Source organism: Centropristis striata, chromosome 5 (assembly GCF_030273125.1).
Source record: "Centropristis striata isolate RG_2023a ecotype Rhode Island chromosome 5, C.striata_1.0, whole genome shotgun sequence".
NCBI classification, from domain to species: domain Eukaryota; kingdom Metazoa; phylum Chordata; class Actinopteri; order Perciformes; family Serranidae; genus Centropristis; species Centropristis striata.
In genome coordinates, this window is record NC_081521.1 from 32,637,331 (window position 1) to 32,651,771 (window position 14,441).

At 40.0% G+C, this 14,441-nt stretch overlaps 2 protein-coding genes across 8 annotated transcripts in view; one reads left to right on the plus strand and one right to left on the minus strand.

The window, feature by feature from the left end:
* Positions 1-1,603, minus strand: part of LOC131971787 (cyclin-dependent kinase 17-like) — a 47,035-nt gene extending 45,432 nt beyond the window's left edge. For 4 of the 7 annotated variants that reach the window (XM_059333392.1, XM_059333390.1, XM_059333391.1 and 1 more), the window contains exon 1: positions 1,452-1,603. In XM_059333392.1, the coding sequence (XP_059189375.1) occupies positions 1,452-1,505 (54 nt within the window). In that variant the 5' untranslated portion in view covers positions 1,506-1,603. The remainder of the gene's footprint in view (positions 1-1,451) is intronic. The other 3 variants (XM_059333395.1, XM_059333394.1, XM_059333393.1) reach the window with 1 other exon arrangement.
* Positions 1,156-13,842, plus strand: LOC131971790 (transmembrane prolyl 4-hydroxylase-like). Its single transcript, XM_059333399.1, has 9 exons — positions 1,156-1,863; positions 3,316-3,397; positions 9,358-9,554; positions 9,716-9,806; positions 10,677-10,839; positions 10,936-11,121; positions 11,942-12,032; positions 12,246-12,369; positions 12,530-13,842. Exons 1-9 carry the CDS (start codon positions 1,495-1,497, stop codon positions 12,742-12,744), a joined length of 1,518 nt encoding a protein of 505 aa, XP_059189382.1. The 5' UTR covers positions 1,156-1,494; the 3' UTR covers positions 12,745-13,842.
* Positions 13,843-14,441: the final 599 nt, after the last annotated feature.

The window sequence follows — 14,441 nt, forward strand, 5'->3', positions numbered from 1 at the left end:
TGGTGCAGGGGTGAAAAGTCGCCTGTATTCATTGAAATACATTTTTCTTGTACAATTTTGAAGCATTTTACTTCAAAACACAATACACACTATTTTATTACAATATATCACAATATTGCAGTTTTACACCACTGCACTCCCCTATTTTTAAGTGGAATGTTTAATGCATGAGTATGTCTTGTAGGGGGTATTATAGTGGTACTTTTACCACTTTTACTTAAAAAAAAATTTAAAAACCTATTCCACCTCTTCAGTGTGTGTGTTAACTCTATGGAGTCTTGGGCGATTTTGTCCATGTATGAATCATTTTCATCCTGCCTGTATATACCACTTAAAAAATGTTTAAATGCCATGTTGGTTGTTGTTTTTTCAGCACAACCTCACCTATATGACCTAATAATAATATTTGAGGTTTTTTTCTGACTTACTGGATCAACATTTTGAACCAAAAAGAAACAAAGAAAAACAAACATAAATGTGGTCTTGTGATTGTGTGTGATTCTGTCATCCAACTCTGGTTTTTATTCTAGTGTGACTCTATTTTATTTGTGGCTTGTGTGTGTAGCGTAACAATTTTGGTCATTTTGTGTCTTTGTAAGTCATTTTGTGTCTTTTTGGTCATTTTGTGTCTTTTTGTGTCTTTTACAGTCATTTTGTGTCTTCTGTGGGGTTTTTTGGTCATGTTATATTCTCATTTTGTGTCTTTTTGTATCTTTTTTAGTCCTTTGTCCAACATAAAATTTGATTTTGAATCTTTTTTTTTTACTTTCAAAACACTATCATGCTCAATAAAGAATTTGAAATCTTGTAAATGTGAACAAAGGTTGCAAATATAACATAAGAGGCTTACATCCAGTTCTTTGATTTTATACAAATATATTTGACCTTGTCTCCAGTTTTACTTGGTATATCAGCCTCATGAAGTTTACAGCCAGAACTTTAGAGGTAAATTTACAGTAGGGCTCCACGCTGCTTTGTTTTCTAGTCTGGATGATGAAGAAGTCATGCTTTGATGCTTTTGGTGACTCCACAGGGTTAAAAGGTCGGTTTTTGTTCTGGCGTTGACCGTTAGAGGCCGCTAACGGTTTACTGTGGGACCTGTAACGGCTGCTCATCTGCGGTCGTTAGCTTGTCTGTCCGTTGTTGTTAGGCAGGTTGTCAGGGGCAGCAGTAACAGCCCGTTTAGCTAGCTAGCTAACATGGGATTAAGGCACTTTAGTTAATGATGACACATTTATTTATCAACGAAAACGACGGTCGCCGTACCTGCTTTTTCACTTGCAACTGCCCCGTTTCCCCCCCCCGGTTAAAGCAGTAAAGACAACAGCGTCGATTCTTACCGAAACAGCCTGGAGTTTGCAGTGTAACGTAGCTAGCTAGGTGTGCTAACAGCCAGCTAATGACAGCATCCCAAAGCACCAAACAGGGACAAACACTGGCAGTAACGTTACCTTGTAAATCTCCGGTTTTCCATCGCGATCGATTCGTACGAAAATGGAACACATTCAGGAACAATTATTGGAGCAGGAAGAATACGACGAGAGCGACATGCCACCATCGTCACTCAAAGCACCCGGTCGCTCTACTCGACTGCAGATCCAGAGGAGTAATGTGTGCTCTCGGGCTTACTTCGTGGTGGTCATGGTTTTCTTCCACGTCTATATACTGAATGTCATCGGCTTGCTGCTGTACGTGCACTACAACAACGGCCCCGGGGATCTTGCAGTCAGTGGAGACGGGGCCACCTCAGCATCAGTCAGGGAGAGCGCAGCCCCCTTGCCCCATCCTGCCCCCGATTCAAGAGAGCTACACATGGAGGACTATAGTCAAAGTTCCACTCTTCCTCGCATTGAGGGGATACGAGTAAGGAAACTAGCGAAATTTCATTTTAAATGTTGCATTTCGTCACCCTGTTAAAATAATCGCCTAACCCATTTTTTTTAAGTTTTGCAGGAACCACAAAAAAACTTCACCAAAAGTGTAACATATGACATTTATTGATCATTTCACTCAAAAAGGATGTAACACAGGATGGCTATTGGTATACTAATAACACTGTGTGTAAATTATGTAATTTAAGAGAAATAAATGACTTAGGCAGTTTTTTGAACATGCCTTTGTGACTTAAGCAAGATATGGTAACACTTTATTTTGACTTGTCTACATAAGAGTCACACAAGCCTGTCAGAAACATGACATGACAAGTATCATGAGCATTAATGTTACTTCAAAGTGTCATTAATGTTCATGACACATCCCATGTCATGTTTATGACACGCTCATGTCACTCTTATGTAGACACCTTAGTGTTACCAATATTAATGTTGACAATAAAACACTGATAAACTAAACTGATAACTAAACAATCTCCCTCTAGCTCTTCTTTGCTGGGTTTTTATCTGATGCCTATGAATGTGGCAAATTGTCAAAGAAGTGATGATCTTAAAGGGGTAAAATCACATGATCTGATCAACTGACGATGTAGGTGATTTTACCATAGGTGGCCGGCGTCATGAGGAGATGATTTAGGCAAAAAATACTTAGGCGATTGTTTTAACAGTGTGACAATTTAAAGTCAACTTTAGGTAATCGTATATACTCACAAAGTGTCAGAATACATTAACTGCTTGTCATATATATTTCTGTCTCTCCTCACAGCTTGATTTGAGGAAGAGACTGGCCCTTATTTAGTAAAACTTCTCCACCACTTCCATACTGCAATTTCCTCCAATCCATACCCCTTATTATACTGTCCCTCCATGATCTCTTTGCTTTTGCTTTTTTTACCCACCTCTCCTCTGAAGATGAAAGATTGGCTGTTTTTATGAATACTCATTGCTCATAAGAGGCAGAAAATGCCTGTAATAGCAAGGATACAGTTAAGCTGTTCACATTGTGAAGTCAATGCAGAGCTATAACTATTAGAAAAAAGAAGATCAGCAACATGCAGAAACTCTAAGTGACAGAATATGTGAGACTGGCACTTCTCCGGAAACAGGAAATAAATCAGCAACTATTTTGATAGTGTGTTTCAAGACACTTTTTAAAGAAAATAAATTATCTGTATTGTGATGGAAATGTTCCACTATTGTCTGATGCTTTATTAACCAGACGATAAAATGATTAATCAAGAATCTTATATATTCACAAAGTGTCGGAATACACTAAGATTAATTTAATTGCAGCAGTGACAATCCAACCTGAAGCATTTTAAATTAATCAGAATTGAATATGCTGTAGAATTGTTACAACAACATCCAGGCATTTAACTCTCATGTCACAAGGGTGTTAATAATGCTTCTTGTCTATCTGCAGGTGGGTCATGTTCAGCAGGTGTCCCTTGTGCCAGAGAGAACACATGAGATGAGGACGCTCAGCCTTAAACCTCTGTTATTTGGTAAGTGCACTGTAGTCTTTGTGTGTGATGTGCTATGAATAAAAAGCATTTCATCAGGATTTAGAGCACAACATTTAATTTTTTCTCAAAGCCATACAAATATAGACCAGCGATATTTACTTAAAATTCACAGATATGTACAATTTCTATTAAACATCTTTAATATCTTTGAGCTCTCCACTGCCCGAGAGACACAGTGTTGTTACTTTATGAGCTCCTTTGTAACTAGCTGACTGCATATTATCCCTTTCATAACCAGGCAAGTTTGGAAATTATTACATAAGACTAGACCAAGCATAAGTTGTAATTGTAGGTTTTAAGCTGAGTTTCAAATGCTATGTCTGTCCCTTCTCTATGCATAGCATTTTAATGCTTGTTTGACATCTCAGTTCTTTCGGTTTTTCTAACTTAGCGCATAATTCTAGCTCCTGCATCTGTGATGTTTCCATTTTCGCGCAGCTGCCATCAGGTTCTTGTCTCGTCTTTGCCAGGCATAGGCCTTATTGACCACTAGGCGCTCCCCCTGCACTGTGCCCGTCACTAGGAAGGTCCCGCCACGTGGGTTATGCCGTGTCATGTTCCTTACACAGGTGGCATCCCTCTCCAGCCACAGCTGTATGCGGGAGCGGATCTGGCCACCTAACAGGGGTCCATGCTTCAGAACGTCTAGTTTGGCAGCCAGCGAGAACTGAGACAGACTTGCTGGGCTGTACTTGAGCCGTGTTAGACGCACTTTCACAACTGGGAAGAGAGCAGATAACACAATACATGATTGCCATCAGCATCAGCAGTTCTTTGCTTCTATTAATGGAAAACTTAGGAGGCAGGTGAGAAGAGGTGAAAGAATATTAATACTCACCAAAATCACTCCTACAAAACGTCTCCAGTGTGTCTTTTGAAGAGGAGGCCTCCTCCAGCTCACAATCCCGACAGCTTGCCTGAGGCACTGAAATGGTCAAACCACTAATTAAATCATTTGTTGAATCAAGTCAACTCAAGCATATGTGTTTTTGTAGCCAGCTCCTCACCTCTACGTCCCCCTGTGTGAGCAGTGCTGTTGGTTATGGAGGAGATACACATGAGATGGTCCGCAGGATACTGATCACAGCGCAGAATTTCTGGCCAGGGGTAGCCATAACAACTCATGATTGGTGCACAGCTGTCCCGTACAGATTCACACAAACTCCTGCAGGGTGATATAAACCTGATAAAGAAGAGACGGAGAGGGGAATATTGTCAAGATTAAATAGATGAAAGGATTTGAATCAATAGCGTAGTGGTGGGGAACAAAGAAGATTGGATTAAATCACATTTGGTTGCTTGTTTTTCTTTTTCTAAACTGAGAGGTGCTATTGTGACAAAAAGGAGATTATGCTGCTTTGATGGCTTGGTTTCTGTGTGAAACCAGGGCCTCTCCTCAGATACCAGTACCAATTTGAATAGCTTTCAGAAGCTATTCAAATTAAAGAACCCTTAATGACCCTGCAGTTCCTTTGTAACTTTGTTATCAGTCCTAGTCATTTTTTTTCCTTTTTTATTCTATGACCCTGGCTGCCACATCAACTGCTCGATTACGTCAAAAATCATAAGCACAATTATTTTTGGTCAACTGAGATCATTTAACACAATGACCTATTGTCCTTGGAAAAATGTATATATTTTTTCTAAATATATTTTGACTAAAAAACAAAACAAAGAAATAGATACATCTTTTTATTTTAGAATATATAAAAATATATATACATTTGAATAAATAATATAAAAAGAATAGCTAGAAAATAATTTGATCAAATTAAACACATACTGAACATAAATGCTATGTGATGCTGTAAAAAACAAAAATGCAATGAGTTGGGTTTTTTTTTACATTTAACTAAAGACAGTACAGTTATGTTTAATGTTAAAACTGGGACATTTTTTGGTTTCGGTAATATATGCACTCTTTCTGAATTTGATGTATTGTCTTTTGATTTATGTTTTACAAAGCACCCTGTTTCTGAATGGGAGCTTTTATAATAAATAAATTAGAATGATCAAAATAAATTAGATCAAAGATCAAATGAGTGCATTGCATTGTAAATTATAGTCAACATATAGCTCAGTGAAAACAAATCAAATTTGATTTACCACCCAGCCGTGCTACCATACATTAACAAGGGCAAGCATTTTTTCAAACAAAACTTGTAAGCATGTCGTGTGAACATCGCATATCCTACAGAATGTCAAACTTGAATAGGTTGAACATTTTAGATAGATAGATAGATTAATAGAATAGAAACTATAGCTAAAAGATTTTTTGTGTGAACTTACCTGTCAAGGCAGATTGGTGCAAAAAGAGAGCAGAGGAAGATGCGGGCATCGGAGTGGCACTCTCTGGCGAGTAGTGGCAACCAGCTGGCACTCTGTTGTACAGCCTCAGCTGGAGACTCATGGCCCAGCAGGTTGGGCATCCTCATCGTGTCATATCCAATGTTTTGGCATAAGGCCATGCCTGCCGGGATAGGGACACATCGAGAGGAACTGCGGGGCTCCCACAGTCCACCTTCACCTATAGAAAGCATGGACCTGAAGCCAGTAGTGAGACCAGGATCCCCCCAAACCTCACCATCCTCTCCTGCTGCAGCTCCTGGTCTAGCAACACGAGTTTCTCCATATCCAGCTCCAGCATTGTCCTCAATACTTGCCCTGTCGCCTCCCTTGTCCTTCACTCCAGATCTAACCCTGCCCTCAGCCCTCACCCGTCCCTCCAGCCCTGCCCTTACTCTACCAGGACTAAGCGCCATTGTGCTGCTCGGCCCAGCAAGCAGAAGGAGAAATAGTAGGGAGGCTGAATGGGAGGGCTTTCTGATTAAATGAGGGCAGAGCACTGCAGTCATCCTGGTACAGAAGTTGGAAGGGAGGAGAAATCAAGACCCCTGTGTGACAGTGCAGGAGAGGATGGCAGAATAGGTGTATTTATAGTGGGCTGTGATTTGCATAGGAAGGGGCAAGGGGAGTTGAAGAGAACAGTAGGGAAAAGGGGCGGGGCACACATAAATGTGTTGTTAGAGAGTTGGCTCCACTTGCATTTATAGCAGATTTAAGTTAACAGAGCTCAAGATCAATCAAGGTGGCTGATTTTGCATTTTGATACTTTTGTATTGGCCCTCATCTAGTGAAACTCCTCCACCACTTCCATACTGCAATTTCCTCAAACCCAACCCTTGCTCCCCTGTCCCTCCATGACTTCTTTGCTTTTGCATATCTTTTTATCCACCTCTCCTGCCAAGAGGGAGAGATTGAGTGTTTTTATGAATACTCATGACTCATGAGATGCCCATAATTGCAAAAAGACGCTGTCTACAGGGTAAAGTCAAAGCAGAGCTATAACCCTTAAAGAAAGATCATGAACATGCAGAAAATCTCTGTATGTGAGACCTTTGTGCTGGTACTTCTGCAAAGGTTAGTTGTTCAACAGAAAATAAATTGGCAACTATTTTGGTAATTGATTAATCGATTCAAGACATTTTTGAATAGAAAAATCAGTGATTGCTCCAATGTGAGGATTTGCTGTTTTTCCTTGTCCTACAATATACTAAATTGGGCATTTAGGTTTTTTGTTTTTTTTAAATAATAAAACCTAAGACATTGGAGGATGAGAAGCGAAGTTTCCACTATTGTCTATCATTTTATTAACCAGATGTTACATGTATTATTCAAGAATAAGCAGATTAACCCATACTGCAAATAATCAGTAATTGCAGCCTACTGTGCACTGCTTGTGTGTCACACACAAACGTGCGTAGGACACAAACAAAATTGGTGTCGTCCTGCTGCGTAGCCATGGCCTGATTCCTGTTCAGACAAGCAGGTCACTTCTTTTCCGGGGGAGAAAGAGACAGTGGTGGGAGGGAGACGAGGAAGGCTCAGTCCCCCTTCATTCATATCAGTTATCCAGATTAATGAGGCTTGACTGGACAATAGGGATTAACCAAGTGGGTACAGTGTAAAAGACATGGGTGACAAACAAGGTCTCTACTGTACAGGCAGCCAACCTGCCGGAAGCCTTTTATTAAGAGGGGAACTGACTGACAGGCATGGACGGATTGTTAGAAGAGAACAGGAGGGAACTAGGAAACCATAATTTGTACCTTCACACTTCTGATCTGAATAAGTTCAATAAATAATAAAATACTTAAAAGGCAAGGCAAGTTTATTTGTATAGCACCTTTCAACAACAGAGCAATTCAAAGTGCTTTACACAAAACATTAAAAGCATTAGAATGAGACATATATACAATGAGATTTAAATATACAATTTTAAGGCTTAAAACGAGCAGATAAAATATTAAAGAAAAGTACATTCAAATATAACATTTTTAAATTAAAAGCAAGCTGATAAAAAAAATGTAAATATCAAAGGAATAGAAGTAAAAGTCTTCAGTCTATATTTAGAGTAGTTGACAGTTGACAATAGTTTTCTGGGAGTGTGTTCCAGATATATGGTGCATAAAAACTGAACGCTGCCTCTCCATGTTTAGTTCTGACTCTGGGAACACAGAGCAGACCAGTCCCTGATGAACTGAGAGGTCTGGATGGTTCGTAGCTAAGCAGAAAATAGAACTTTTTGCTGGTGTAAGTAAGTTTCTAGGATAATTAGAAACTCAAAAGGACTTGAAATGTTTTGGAAATAAATAAGGACAAAATTAGAGAAACTAGAGACAAGAGATTGATTATATTATTTTTTACTGCTTTTTACTAATTAATATTAGCAAGTATTGCCTCCCAGAGGCTTGCACTGTTCCTACCCTCCTCTGAGAGAAGTCCAGTGTCATGACTCATTAAACCTGCCCATGGGATAAGCTATACCACAAATGGCTCACTAGGGAGTGACGGAGGGGAAAAGCTTGTACTTGTTGTACACAGTGTCTGTGTTCATTTACTAAAGAGTTCCTGCACTTAAACACTAAAGCATGCGCAAAAGAAAGGTATAATTAATTAGCATCAAGCTGTTGCTCTGCTTCAAAGTTAAGTGGTTTCGCAAGGTAAACACTAATGTGATATAAAGCCCCTATGTTTAACTCTTTGTTAAGGTAGTCTGGTTTATTACATGTAAATTAGTTTAGCATATGGATGAGCTTTTTTTCTGACAGAGATCAAATAAGAGTTGTTATAGGAAAGTGTTTTATAATGCACTGTGATAAAGTAATTTATAGGTTTTGTCGCTCTTTTAACACCCTCATCACACTGCTATTAGCATACACTGATCAAACTATCCCAAAATTGCCCCTTTACATTGAAAGGTTTTGTTAGGCAATCTAAAGTAATCCATTTAGTCTGACAGATCAAGCCTCCTCTGTCAACAGAGATCTTCTAATCCACTTAAATTAGTCACCTCTTAGGTGTGCAATAATTGTGTAATGTGTGTGTGCAGACGTTGTGAATGGGGATTTTCACACTTCACACAACAATGTCATTGTTGGGAATCTGCAATTAAGAAAATGGTGTTTGTTTATTTGCTTTTTATTGGTTTGTGGTTTCGCTGCTGACTAATCATGCTTGATTACCTCTGCTTAGTGTGAACTTTGTATGTTTGATTAACAGTTTAAAATTCCAAGGCACTCTCTTTGATATTTGATATTGTGTAACCCTGGTTAGTATTCATAGTTAGACAGAAGACCTCCTGGTATTATGATAAAATGGGCCTTTCATTTCTGTAATTGTGTATTTGGCTACATAATGCGCCAGTTAATTTGTGTTTTTAAAAATCAGCGACTCACATTAGTTGCCTGAGAGTTCTTTCAGTCTGTCACGTGGAACAGAATCCATATGCATTAGCTGATTTGGGTTAGTATGTGAAAGAAGGTGTCCCCATTATAATTAAGATCATTGAAAGGTATTGACAGCTTCTACCCATGCATGTCCAAGGCTGCAATGTCTCCTAACATTTGTCACGGTTATCTTTTTCCTTTTCCTGTTAGAGATCCCTGGCTTCCTGTCAGAGGAGGAGTGCCGTGTGGTGGTGCAGCTGGCTCAGCTCAAGGGTCTGATGGAGAGCCAGACGACAGTGCCCAGCCAGGGACAAGAGGAGTCAAACCAGCCACTACTTTCTCTCAGCACAGAGGAGGTCTTCAGTCTATTGGATCTGAACCAGGATGGGCTGCTGCAGAAGCAAGAGGTAACAAGAGAGATTTTTTTTGTATCCATATGCCTTAGAGCTGTATGAGGGAATACACATATCCACAAAAATCTATTCTTAGTGATGAGAAATTAGATGAACTATCAGAACGTATTACTGTTTTTGTTGAAATAAGAAAGACATTCATGTCTCTTTTCCAGATTGTGAGTCACTCACGCTCTCGGGATGGAACTTGGTTGAACCCAGACAACTTACGGCAGATACTCACTGGTCTGGAATCCTGCCCAAGAGGTCAGTGGCTTGTGTGTGTTTGCCTGAATATGTGTCAGGACATTTGTGACTGTTCTGACTGAATATACAGCACAGTATTAGTTATGTTTTGACTTAAATAAATTAGTAAAACACAAGGAGAAACTGAAGATGACTAAAATGCAATTCATTTGTCTTTTAACCATGAAGTGAAATGCAAATAAAGTGAGCAAAATTACAACTACCTCTACTACATTCATTAATTCAGTGAGTGTTTCTGCAATGTTCCGGTAAGAGTAAGTGGCTGATAGGTGGCTGTGATTGCGTGCGAATCTTTGTAAATGGTGAGGCCGGAAGAGGGGTGACACCATTTTGACCTGATGGCATTGTACCAGGCGTTATACACATCCCAGTCCGGATGTGCCTCATCCTATCTCATTAAAAACTGATTATTCTCCAACCCCTTTCCTTAATTTTCCCCCGGATCCTCTGTATCCCCCCACTCCCTCCTCCACTACTATTTCGTTAACCCACTCCCCTCCCCAGCCACCTCTTCTCTGGCACCCCAGAGCTATTGTTGCGGCTGGGGCGCGGTCTCCCAGGGGAACTGGTGGGGGCCAGACATTCATTCAGCTGAGAGTAACAGCATACAGTTGGACAAAGACAGAAGGAATGGAGAAAAAGAGAGAAGGGAGGCTGTTACAGCTTCCTGTTACTACATTGCCCCAGAATTCAAGATTAAACTAAACTGAACTGGAATCGTGATAGTGCATAACTGAAAGACTGGTTTGAATAATTTTACAGCATAAAGTTATATTTCCAATTGTACTATTACATCCCAGGCCCCCAGCTACATCAAGCAATATTATTATCTACTAAAGAATTGTGTGGATGTCTGTGTTTTCCTGGCAGGGATGCTGACCTTGGAGGACTTTAGGAGTGTTTATGATGTGTCCCAGCGCCCAGGACAACAGCGAAGCAGGAAGCTTCGGAGTCAGTTCAAACAGAGAAACAAACATACGTGGCTTCACCAAGGCCAAGGATCCCACCATGTGCTGCAGACACTCAGGAACAGGTAAGTACACATACATTCACTTTGTCATGCTCTTAGTAGCCCATGCACTCATGATTTATTCAACTTGTATTTTTTGCTCTTGTGTCGTTTCCTCAGAGTAATCACTCTGACACGTCTGCCTTCCACATTGGTTGAGCTGAGTGAGCCACTGCAGGTGATTCGCTTTGAGAACGGAGACTTCAGTAATGCCCACCGTGATAGCAGCTCTTTTCAGTCAGAGACTACCTGCGCACACACACGACTGGCGGGAAACACATCGGCTCTCACAGAGGTCTCTTGCAGGTCTGTATGATATTAGGCTGCCATTGCCAGACTAATTCGCAAATACGTACAAGTCTGGATCCTCTCAGTTCATTTTTTATGTCAGAGAGGCGTTATCGACGGGCACAGACTAAAATGCCCTTGGTTAACATAGAACCAATCAGAGCAACAAAGCATATGACATAATGTCATGTGACACATGCAAATTGGGGCGGTGGCTGCCTAGTTACAAACCTTACAGCTATATGGTACACTAAATTGTATTTCAGGAAGCATTTCAGGCGAGAAATATACACAGTCACAGGATCTTGATTCATATATGATCAGTGCTGTCTAGTTTAACAGATTGAGTTTCATGAGTTGCATTGGGTGTCAGTCATCATATCAAACATACCCCAAATGAGATAAACGGTTGTGATTGGCCCAGTGAGCACCAGGCTGGCTGCAAATCTGTCTGAAAGGGAGTTTGACCAGAAGCATCTGCCAGAGCAAATAAATGATGAGTTTGGCACATTTGACTGGTTTCCAGGCTAGTGTGATATGCATTTTCTGTTGAATTTATATTAAGTTACTTTTCAAGTTTTGAAAGTTAAATAATGTAATTTCAAAGACCAGACACAGACAACCTTAGTTATCTCCAAACTCGCTAAGCTTTTTCTTGAATTGTTCTCGTAAGTTGTTTCATGATCACTGTTTTACGCCTATTTCTCTGTTTGCTCAACTGTTTTCCAAGATGATTACTTTTGCTTTTAGACAGCTATTGAACGTGCTGGTGCATAAAACATACACATTGTTTCACATTCATCTGTATTTTTCAATTCCTTTCTTATTTTTATCCCAGGTATCTCACCGTGTTATTCTACCTCAGCTCTGTAGAGGACGGTGGGGAGACCACCTTTCCTGTGGCTGATAACCGCACCTATGAAGAGCAGGTGAGCGTGCTTTCATAAACCCATCCGTCACATTCATAAACCCACAAAGCTTCTTTTTACCACCGTGAAATGATGATAACTTTATGTGACCTGAATGCTGCTGATAACACGCAGATGGTGCTGACCCACGACAAGGAATCTGACACTTAAGTGAACATGGTGTGCCAAAATACATGATAAGACACAAGCTGTTTACAGTTTTGTGTGTCCTAGGCCCTGGTGCAGGATGGAGTTGATTTGACAGACACCCAGGAGACATGTGGCAGAGGAAACATGAGAATAAAACCTACTGCTGGGACAGCTCTCCTCTGGTATAACCATCTCTCTGATGGAAGAGGTAAGGACAATATAGTTAGCTGCATCAATTACACACACCTTACACGTGTGACAACATGAATTATATTCTTTGTTTGTCGGCGAAAGGAGGAACTGCTTCTGAATTTGCAAAGAAAAAATTATCCTTAAATGCTGTTCATCTTCTCCCCTGCCTTCCCTAGGCTGGATGGGCGAGCTGGATGAGTATTCCCTGCACGGCGACTGTCCAGTCAAGCATGGGGTGAAGTGGATAGCCAACAGCTGGGTAAATGTGGATCCAGATCACCAGCAGCAGGTCCGCTACCAGACACTAGTTGCTCAGAGGCATCGAGTTAAGTCGGGCATGGAGGAGCATTACCAACCTGTCTCACACAGTGCCCTCCATCAGGATCTATAGCCAGGCCTTTTCAAAGACCAAACAACCATAATTTTAAAACTGATTTGCATCTATAAAGCCAGTAAGGCCTGACAGATGTTTTCATAATTCCAGATGCTGTAGTTGAAATGGAAATTGCACAAAAAAAGCATCCAAGATATCGTCTCCTTTCAGTAAATCTGTCTTGCTTTATATGATGTCTCTCAAATATCCATATTTACTTAATACATAAGTAGATTTCACTACAAAAGCAAAAGTTTTGTGAATTTATTTAACATAAATTTTGATATGAAATTGTGGTGGACAGAATACATGGTTTTGTCACAATTTATTTATACATAAAAAAACTAAATATTTCAAACAAATTTGACTGCCATTCTCTATGAAATTGCTGCCTAAAATAAAATGTAATGTATTCAGACTAAGATCTATATGGATGCCGTGATGTGAGCTGGAAAAGATGCAGTCTTGTCTAAGAGATAAACCTGCTTGCCTGCCTTCCATTTAGGTTTACTAGGCAGCTGCCCCTGTTGCAGGTCAGTATTATTGTTATAGATTTAAAGACTTTTGTTACAAGCCATATCACAATACTCATCTGTGAATGTGTTCCTGAGGGAAATCTATGTGTGATAATTTATGTCTGTTCTGTTCTTCAGTTTTCAGAGTTGTTGAGCTTTTATCATGAAATGTTATTTAATATATTTAAAGGGTTTTCCACGTGTGGTGCAAATGCAGGTCTGTTCTAGACTGGACAAAGTGATCGCTTGTCATATCGGCTGTGGGAGGCCAGAATTCAGGTGTAATTTAAAGGTCTTTGATATTCCAACTTTGTCTGTCCTCACAGGTTTATTTATTTCTAAGATTATTTATTTGAGTGTTATTTATTACCACTATTTGGTGATTTAAGTTAAAGGAATGCATATTTATTTCAGCTTGATGTTGCACTATCACTGTATTTTACTGTATTTGTTCTATGTTATATATAAAACATATAAAGCAATGTTTTACTAGTGGCGTTGTGAGTGTGATCATTCATGCAAGCCTGTTAATATAAACAATGTCCACCAGATGTCGCTCAACGTCAGCTACAGCGCTGCATATTCTGTGAGCCAGTGCAGAAATGGTCCTCATTGTGATATATTTGACAAGTGCTGTGCTCACATCCTGTTGGCACCCGTTTCTAACGGTCCACTCCAACTGTAAAGCATATGTTTTCCTGTGTCCTGTCACCAATGATGTGAGCGAGCAGGGACAAAATTCTAATTGTTTTTGTGACACCTGCACATTCAGAATGGCCCAAGACACTTTTTAAACCACAAACTCTTGCTCTTGTAAGTTTTTACTCCACTACAGTGCTCATGGGGTCGCCAGAATGTTTGGAAAAAACAACAAAAAAAATACTGAAAAAGTGCGCCCTTGGAGGCCCCCGTGGAAAAGAAAACATAATAAACTGCACTTTAGGACACCCATAAATAGATAGAACATAATGAAGTGCCCTCTCGGAGCAGAGTAGAGAAAATGTGATTCTAGGATGGCCTTAAATTTAAAAAACACGATGCAGTGCTTTATAGGCAGGCCTACATGCTAAAAATGTTCTGCATGTAGCTGCCCCACCACACAAAGCAGGTGCCATTTTTTTATTTTTTGCCTCTGCCCCTCAGACCATGGATATAAAAATAATTCTGGATGTGAGGTCCTGCTCATGTCTATGAAAGTTG